This window comes from Apis cerana, linkage group LG6, assembly GCF_029169275.1.
Source record: "Apis cerana isolate GH-2021 linkage group LG6, AcerK_1.0, whole genome shotgun sequence".
NCBI classification, from domain to species: Eukaryota; Metazoa; Arthropoda; class Insecta; order Hymenoptera; family Apidae; genus Apis; species Apis cerana.
The window spans coordinates 13227743-13237811 of record NC_083857.1 but is presented as its reverse complement, the minus strand read 5'-3'; the positions used below and the strand labels follow the sequence as shown (position 1 = coordinate 13237811).

General features: G+C 22.3%; 2 protein-coding genes across 5 annotated transcripts in view; one reads left to right on the top strand and one right to left on the bottom strand.

Moving 5' to 3' along the window:
* Nucleotides 1-481: 481 nt before the first annotated feature.
* Nucleotides 482-6591, top strand: LOC107994163 (adrenodoxin-like protein 2, mitochondrial). 3 transcript variants are annotated; one of them, XR_009830251.1, is made up of 6 exons: nt 482-630; nt 1070-1182; nt 1322-1454; nt 2003-2054; nt 5429-5593; nt 5669-6591. XR_009830251.1 is itself a non-coding variant. In XM_017050940.3 (5 exons), the coding sequence occupies exons 1-5, from the start codon at nt 482-484 to the stop codon at nt 5468-5470; spliced, it is 489 nt and encodes a 162-aa protein (XP_016906429.1). In that variant the 3' UTR covers nt 5471-6591. The 3 variants fall into 3 exon arrangements, 2 of the variants coding, with proteins under 2 accessions (XP_016906429.1, XP_016906430.1); XM_017050940.3 differs by having other exon boundaries at nt 5429-6591; XM_017050941.3 differs by lacking the exons at nt 5429-5593; nt 5669-6591 and having other exon boundaries at nt 2003-2573.
* Nucleotides 2827-10069, bottom strand: part of LOC107994162 (uncharacterized) — a 35826-nt gene continuing 28583 nt past the window's right edge. For both annotated transcript variants that reach the window (XM_017050938.3, XM_062076523.1), the window contains exons 3-5: nt 7443-7528; nt 6851-6975; nt 2827-5822 (exon numbers count right to left, since the gene is read on the bottom strand). In XM_017050938.3, coding sequence (XP_016906427.1) covers nt 5289-5822; nt 6851-6975; nt 7443-7528 — 745 coding nt within the window. In that variant the 3' untranslated portion in view covers nt 2827-5288. The remainder of the gene's footprint in view (nt 5823-6850; nt 6976-7442; nt 7529-10069) is intronic.

Here is a 10069-nt window from a genome sequence, read left to right as displayed (position 1 = left end):
TCGATATAAATTCGCAATTAATTTGCTATATTTATTAGAAAGAACAATAGATTAGAAAGAATAATAAAAAAAATAAAAATATAAAATGAAAGACAATAAATTGAAAGACAAATTGTATCTAAATTTTTAATAGTAAATTATATGCTTTATTATTAAATAAGATAATATATATAAAATATATATTTATAAATAATATATATTTTATCAATTATATTTATATAATATCAAATAGTTTTTTAAAAAATTATAAATCAATTATTTGTAGTGGCAATTCTCGTGTTATAACGCATGGTTTGAAACACGTGCTCAGTACATGTCAGTTAATACTATTTTATAACCTGTCGTCTTAGAAGAACACAGTAGTATTTGATCGAAAGAATGTCGTGAAAGTTCCTGTACAAAGTACAATTAAACTATAATTGGTACTTATCGTAATACTTTTGTGGTATTCGACGTAGTGTCCCATACTTATGCTAGTAGAATGGCGTTAGTAAATCAATTTCAAAAGTTTTCGAGATCAATTCTCTGCATTGCTTCGAATTATTCAAAATTCACAAGCAACACAATGTTGCCTTTTTTACAGACAACAAGAGGAACATCAACGACGCAACCACTTTCAGAAAAACAAGAGTAAGTGATGCAATTTTTCTTGAAATAGTATTAATAAAGTAGTATTAATAAAAGCAATATTATGAACAGTTAAAAATATAATAATATTAATGAAATAATTATGCAAATCTTATGCATTACAATAATTGTATTTTATTTTTATTATTGTAAATTATAAATAATAATAAGTATAGTGTACATTTAATTTTATTACTACGTATAACATATATATTCGAAAAAAAACATGTACGCGTTGCATATACATATATGCAATATATAACATATATATACTTATATATAACATATACTATAGTGTATTATGAAATATATCATAAAATTAATTTGAAAATCTTATCTAAATAAAAAAAATTTTTAAATGAAAATAGAATTTGTATAAAAAAATAATATAATATAATAATATATCTTTGAATAATTTTATTTTAAATCTGATTATTTCTAGAGTTAATATAACATTTGTTAAGGCAAGTGGAGAGAGAATCAAAGCAAAAGGAAAAATTGGAGATACTATTTTAGATATAGTAGTAAATAACGAAATTGATTTAGATGGATATGGTATGTTCTAAAAAAACATAATTTGCATTTATTTTAGAATAAATAATTGTAAGATAAGAAATATGATATTTTATATTTTTTTTCACTACCATATAAATGAATTATAATTTTTAAGATATATTGTTATTTATGGGTATAGGTGCTTGTGAGGGAACATTAACTTGTAGCACATGTCATTTGATATTTCCAAAAGAAGTTTATGATACACTTCCTGACAAACCAACAGATGAAGAATTAGATATGTTAGATCTAGCATATGAATTAACAGACACGTAAGTCAATAATAATTTAATAATTTAATATAGAGTAAAAAAAAGTAGTCAAATTAAAAATAACAATTATGCAAAAATAATTTTATAATTAATTGAAATACAATGGAATTTAATTCATTATTATTAATTAAGAAAATTCAGAGATATATACTTACATGTTTAATCACTTTCACATGCATATTATAATATATATTAAAAGTATTAGATATTTTAATTATTTAAATAATTATTTTATTAATTTGTATTAAAAAAATTGCAAATATATAATTTATGTTTTAATATAAAACCAAATATTGTAATATTATTTTCAAAATTAAATATAATTATAAATTTTATTTTAGAATAAATAATCACATAATAGATCACTATCTTTAAGTAGAATTTCAATTTTCTAGCTCTGAATTCTATGAAATCAAAATTATGTGAATAAATTTTCATAATCTTTTATTTATGAATCCTTAAGCATAAATAAATATTAAAATAACGTTTTAAATTTTTTGGTAATTTTACATTACCTCTTTTTTCAAAATTTTTTTTTATTATTTCAGATCACGACTAGGTTGTCAAATAGTAATGACTAAAGAACTTGATGGAATTGAGGTAAGAGTTCCAACAACAATTAATGATGCAAGAGCATAACTAAGATTCGTTATAGTTTAAAAAATTTGTATAATAATTCTTATTATAATGATAACAAATTTAGGATTGAAATATATAAATAAAAAAATTCATTTTTAAATGCAAGACTAATAGACATATGTTGTAGCAGAAATGAAAACTTTTATAGAGGACAATAAGATTTATGTAAAGTTATAATTTCCATATTTGTATATTGTTATTGTAAAAAGCTTATATAATTATAAAAGAAATATATTTCTTCCTTTTATTATCATTTAAAAGTTAAAATCAAAAATTATATATTTAAAATATATATTTAAATTATATATTTATAAATTATATATTTTTTGATATATATATAAAATATGTTATCAATTATAAAGCATGTTGTAATTTTTCTGTCTAATTATTTATATTTTAAATTATTAATATTGTAAATAAGATATATTTATAATATAAACTTTTTAAAAATTATTTCAGTAATAAATTCGAATACATAAATATTTTTTTATTTTATATTATAATTAAAATATAATTATATATTGAAGATTTTATTTATTTAAGAATTTAAGAAAGATTATTTAATAAGTTAAATATCTTTTAAACAAAAATACCTTTCAAAAAAATTTTATTTTTATTATTGATTTTATTTGCTTTTTTTTTTTAATAAAATACTTATATTTCTGAACATTCGTTTTTTTATAAATTATATGATTTTTTATAAATTAAATGTTTTACTGAATCTAAATTCCTGTTATCTGTTCAGAATAATTTATTTTTTCCTTAACTAGGTACATACTAAATACATTTCTTGTAAGTACCAGTACATAAAGCTAAAACACTTTTGTACTATGTTCATGGACCTAACAAATAATTTAATTTGTGTATTGTCATTTGTATATTTCGTTACGTGCAAAATACTCTATTTCTACACTACTTACAAATTCGATATAACATTATACCGTAAAATTTACATATTTTCATTCAGTACAATATTACCCTGCCCAATTCGAATACAATTCAGAACATATGTAATATATTTCTCTATTCTGAATTGTTTTACATAGTATGTACATTGATCTATCTAAACGCGAATATAATGAAATACGATATAAAAAAATTTATAAATGATTTATATTTGTAATTCACGAAGATCATAAATTTTTTCTGTTATATTTTGTTGAACAATGGAGTAGTTAAACAACAATTGATCATAATAGATAAACAATTTTATTTTTTTCTATTGATTTAATAGTATCATCGTATAGCAAATATATAGCAATGCTTTGAAAGATATTGAAATTTTTAAAATTTTATAACATCTTTTAAATTTTTACTTTTTTAGTATTTTTCTTGCCGAGTATATGATAATATATATATACTGAAAATCATAATAAAAGTATCTAGAGATAATTTATTTCATTGGTAGATTAAAATATTTTATAAATATATATTTAGGAATGCTTTCATAATAGTTAAAACGAAGAATCGCATTAAATATTACATATAAACTTTTAATCTTTCAAAACATCATCGTATTTCTACAAATGTAATAAGTAAATATTTACCCTGTTCAACAATTTTTCAAAAATCTTTATTTAATCGAAAAATGTTTTTATATTAAAATATTAAAATTAAGATAACAATTTTTGTTTGCTATTTAAATATAACGTTAATTTTCCACTAATTTCTGTATATCAATATATCAAATTTTTTTTATTTGTTTGATTTCATCTCTTTCACTCAGTATTTAATTATAAAAAAAATGTATAAATATGTTACTTATAAAATTAATATTGAATACGAAATAATTAAAAATAAGCTAAGAAATCTAGATATTATTTTTTTTAAAAAAATTTTATATATAAAAACGATCGGTCATATTATGAATGGAACATGAAAACAATACTTTTTTTATTTTTTAATTTCGCGTTTAAATAATTCTAAATATTAAAGTCTAAATACATATCGATTTTTGACTCGATAACTGTATTTATGAATATAATTAAACTATAGTTCTGCGCACATGAGGAGAAGGAACAAACACGTATAGTATACACGCTTAAATAACAAAATTAAAATGATTTATGTTCAATGTGAACTTGATCGAAGTCCTAGTCTCGAATTATAAAGTTTCTATCATGCTTATAAAATTCAATATTTTGTTATAATTTCTATGTTTAAAAAGTATAAAATGTTTTATTCAATTCTAAGTAAAATTAATAGTTGTAAAAAAATTTGTAAATAATGAAAAATCGAAATACTATCACAAATTATAAAATTTAAATTTTATATAATACGAATAAAATGTTTTTCTTGTATATCTACATATATTTTTTACTCTTTATAGTTCAAGATTTGCACTTCGCCAATTTTCTTTCTACTGTGCATGCACAACGAGAATTCTATAATCGCTGATTTACGCGCAACAGTAAAAAATTATTCTTTCGTGAAGGCGAAAGTAACCTAGGACTAGAAATTTCATAACATTAATGATAGTAATAGTAACAATATTAATATTAATAATAATTGTAATTAAGTAATATTAACAATATTAATAATAGTAATAAAATGGTAATGGCAAGATACACGCGAATATAAATTAATTATTCCTTTTGTTACGTCTTCTTTTGGACGTTTCCTTAAAAATTATTTTATATTAATATTAACAATTTTACTTTCTTTTTTGTTTTTATATTTCTCATAATAGTCTTAATCTTCTTAATGTTTTTTTTCTCGTTTTCAAAATAACATTAAATTGCTTTTCTTTTTATAACAAACTTCATTATAAAAAATCTAATTGACAGAATTTGTCTATTGAAACAATTATTGTATATTTCCGATGCTTGGAACTTATGCTTATTCAACTCGTTTTAAGAAAAATTCTTTAGAAAAACTGAATAAAAATAAAAAAAATTAAAAAGTTTACAAAATATAAGTATTAAACAACAAGATTACATAATTCTACAAGCAACAGGTTAACCGGGAAACCACAGAAATGACATTGTATACTAGTGCCCACTGTAGGAAAAGAAACGAACTAATCGCTTAACCAAATTGTTGAAAAACGATTTTTCTACCAATTAAATCATCCAAATTTTGAAACGAATCTATAATTTTAAAAATAATGAAATTCTCTTTAATCAAAATTTAATTAAAAAATCAGTAATCATTAATATTCAATTCTACATTAAAAACAATCTTTGAATCAAGATTTTAAACCAATGTAGACAATTCATGAGGACTATTAGTAGTTGCTGCACTACTTAAATCCAATGTGGCAGCTGGAAGTCCAGGGCTAACACTGCCAGTCGCTTCCCGCGGCAAATGTTGCGATCTATTCAATTTATTTCCAGGACTTGGTGGCGATCTATCTGCCGGTGTATCTGGTGGCGTAACTATGTTTCTATGTCCGCTCACATTTAAATGATTGTGCGTCGCTGCGATCGAAGCTGGCGATGAAAGCAACAAGGGCGGTGGGGACATTGACACGTGTCGATGATGATGATGATGATGATAATGTTGGTATTGTGTCGCACGGCTGTGTATTGTATGACTGGCATTTAGTTGATTTGTCACAGATCCAACTTTTGTAGGACAGCCAGCATAGTGGATAGTCAATGGACCACGTAGTTGTTGTTGCTGTTGTAATTGAGGTTGATTTTGCTGCTGTAATTGCTGTTGACGCTGCAATTGTACTGCCGCTTCACATTGTTCGCGCGCTAACGCCTTTACGGCGTTCGTCTTCTCCTAGAAAATAATAATAATAATAATAATAAAAGATTACTTTGATCATAATGTATTATATATATATATTTTTTTTTCGAACTTGAAAGAAAAGAAAGAAAAATAATATTGTTTTAATAGAACTTTGTAAACCGATTCTCAAGATATAATATAATAATCGTAACTTTAATTCGGATTTACGTGATTCAAAATGTCTTTCTTATTCACTGTCAATGAATTTGATATGAGACAAAAAAATGTTGGATCATCGAATTCTTTCTTTTCTTCAATATAATTATATTATTAAATGTTTTTATATATATAAATATGTTATATATGATTTAATGATATACTTTCTGATATTTTCATTCAAATATAAATAAAATTATTAATTATGACATAAATAAATAATCTAACTCTTTTACATAAAAAATGTATGTTATAGAATAAACAAAAAATTTGTGATTGAAATTATAAAATACTTATAATAAAAAGAGGCAATATCAATAATTACATATTTAATATAGTTTGTGAATAGAATGACGCGACATAGTTAAACGTTTTAGGTAACATATACTAATCGTGTACGCTTGCGTAATAGGATTCTCAAAGGCTATTTCTGTAGTGTTTGTGCATTCAGTTATATTATGTTTTATATGAAATTTAGATAAATCGTAGAATAAAAAATTCTTAACATCTGACGAATATAATTATGAAATTATTATGTATGTAAAGATTGCCAATATAAAATATTTTAATATTTTTAAATAAAATAGTTATTCCATAACACAAACTTGAAATTTAAATTTTTTTAACATTTTTTCTTATATAAATTGATTAAGATAATTAAAATTAAAAAATTATATAAAATTCTAATTTTTTCTAAAATTTTGTAATTAATTATATTATATTTTTACGAAATATATATTATTATGAAATTTATCATATTATTACACTAAGTTTAAAGAATAAAGTTATATTTAAAATAAAATAAAATAAAATAAAAAATATATTTTGAATATATTAGATCTCTGAATGCAAAAATGTATTACCCTCTGCCACACGAAGACGTTATGAACCATTGCACATCCACAAAACACAATGCCAAGACCTATAAAAACGGACGTGACGATTGCCGGTGTTGAATGAAACTGGATGAATGTGTACAATATCATACCTGAAAGCATTATTAAAAAGTATAATATATTATATATTTGTTACGATATATATATCATATATATCGTAACAAATCCAAAAAAACAATATTAATATGTAAAAAAAAAATATTTTAATTTCTTTAAATTTATTAAAGCATAAAAAATATATATTTTTTTTTTAAATTTGAATGCTTAAACAAAATTTATGAGTTTTATCGGCGATCGAAAATTTAAACGAAAACTATGTAATCTAAATTGCGTAAAACTTCAAATTGAATCTCAATTTTTTCATTAATGAAAAAATATACAATTTAATTTTTTTAAGAATGAATTTATTAAAACTAAAAGATAATTATTTTGAATTTTTCTATAACAAAAATAACGTTTAATGTATATTTTATGATTTATGTTTAAGTTAAAAAAAAATTAAAGATACATGTATGAATACTACAAAAAATAAAATTTGATAGAATGAATAGTCTCTTACCAGTTAGAAAAACAGGAATGCTAATGAAAAATCCTCCGACAGCACATATCCGACTGATGGATGATTTTTGCAGGTACTTGTTACTCCTAAAACAAAGATTGAAAAAAAATGTTTTGCAATTCTATGATAATTAAGTAAAAAAAATTTTTTTTTGAAAAAAAATGTATGAAAAATATAATTTAAAGAGAACAATTATATTCATAATATGAAAATAAAAAAAAACTATAATATGAAAATAAAAAAATGACTATAAAACATAATTAAAAGATTATTATATTAACTACTGATTACTAGCTTGTTGAATAATTTATTTTATAATTTATTTTATTCGTATTATTATTCGTATAATTATAATATAATATTTTATAATTATTCGCATAAATGATATAATCACTCTTATAACACATTTCTTTCTATTTTATTATCTTTCTCCATTTTGCTTTTCTGTTTTTATTTGTCACCATATTATCATAAACATATTATGTATATTCGTCAAACGACAAAGCAACATTGCTCTATATAATTCTCCGCTCACGCACGTCAACTAACCCGACCGCAAACGATACTGGTAATTTCCTACAACCACAAACGATTTCACCGCAATTACTGGTGTTCAAGAAGTTTGCCGATTCTCTCTTAAAAGGCTCGATTATACATGCCAGATCGTAAAACGAATCATACCATATAGATTTTCGATGGAAAAACATAATTTGTTTGGACATTTTCTGGTTGCGACTAATTTTCACGCGCTAAAATCATAATAACTGGAATCGAGGAAGAGTAAATTCTTCCTAGAATAATTCTTCTTGTATTCTTAGACATTTCTCTTGAATGTCTCTTTATAACATTGTCGAGTATAGTCGTAAGTCGTTTTTATTTCTGATTGTACATCGATGAATGTCTAGGTTTTGAGAATAGTTTTTAGAATGGTAGATATGTATGAATACAATTTGTTAAATATTTTATATTATATTATATTGTATTTTAAATTATTATGCGCAAAATGTCACAAAATTTTTGAATTTAATTTAATATTCATTAATATAAAAAAATATGATATCGATAATTAATAATTTTATTATTGGTTAAATCTTTTTATTAATTTTTTCTTATTAATTTTTAATTTAATTGTAATTTTTAATTATTATTTAGTTATTATTAGATTAATAAATAATAATGAATAGTTAAATAATGTAGTAATGTAAATAATACACATTACAAAGATAATATCAAAAATACAAAGAGTTAAACAAAAGCATATTTCATCCAACATTGTTTAATTTTAAGCATTTATTATTCTGGAAAATTGAAAATACATATTTAGATATATGTTGATTTTAAACAAGTTTCATTAGAATGAGGCAAAATAAAAAATTCTTAAGAAATCCAACATTGTTTAATTTTAAGCATTTATTATTCTGGAAAATTGAAAATACATATTTAGATATATGTTGATTTTAAACAAGTTTCATTAGAATGAGGCAAAATAAAAAATTCTTAAGAAACCGTTGCGTCCATCCCTTTCGAGGTCGACAACCTCTTTGGATGTGTTTCAAGAACACCATACCAATAAAACATCGAGTTTTAGACTAATTCCTCGTTGATCTTTTCCGTGCACGGTGCGTAAATTTAGCCTACGTTGGTTATTCCGAACGAACATTTATTTTCCGTTTTCGTTTTCTTCACAGGAAGAATAATCAACATCCACAATTGAAATTATCTTATAAAATTGATTAAAAGATCTATAAACGGCATATGAGAAAAATTATCATACAATAATATAATTTATTTATTTTATATCATATTTTATGCTGATTTTTTAATTTACAAAATCACTTAATCAAAGAAAAAAAATTATTAGATATGTTATTTATACTGCACAAAATTTGATCAATCTATCTATTTACTAATACTGCAATAAATTTCCATTGCAACATTCCACGTTCCTTCGCCGCACCTTAAACTCCTCAGACTTATTTCATCTCAAAGTGCTATATAATTCTTACGACACTGATCAAACCTCAAATTTCATAAAATTCCAAGACTTTTTTAGGTATTTCTTAAATTTCCCAATAAATTTTAATAAAAAATTGATAATTTGTTTTTAAAGAAATTAAGAAATATTATTGTAAAGTTATTTGCCATTGTAAAAAAATTATCTTATAAAAAAAATTAATATTCAAAAATTTAGAAGTTCATATTTATTAATAAAAAAACTTACATGCAAATCTTTCTATAAATATTACATAAATAAAAATAAATAAATACTATAAATTTTTGCAAGAATTCTTAAAACCTATATTGAATATTAAATACCTTATATTTTCAATAAAAATTTAGTACATACATAATAAATTTCATCACGTGAAATAATTGGATCGAAAAGAAGATTAAAGACTAAATTTAGGGAGCATAGTTGATAAAGAATCGCGTGTCACTGCGCTATAAACAATGAGATTGAATGCGCGATCTGAACAATAAATATTAAATGGTTCTCTGACCTGCATTTCGCATGCAATTTCAACCGATTTAGGAACACGAAAATTTCCTATGAACTGAATCAATTGTTCGAAATTCAGTTCATATATTAATAGTATTCATATAAGAATTCTCATACACTTCATACT

Bases quoted from the DNA above. Each gene is read 5' to 3' on its own strand.
- LOC107994163 (XM_017050940.3), top strand. From the start codon at position 482: ATGGCGTTAGTAAATCAATTTCAAAAGTTTTCGAGATCAATTCTCTGC. The intron at 631-1,069 runs GTAAGTGATGCA...GATTATTTCTAG, and splicing joins CCACTTTCAGAAAAACAAGA to AGTTAATATAACATTTGTTA. The intron at 1,455-2,002 runs GTAAGTCAATAA...TTATTATTTCAG, and splicing joins GCATATGAATTAACAGACAC to ATCACGACTAGGTTGTCAAA.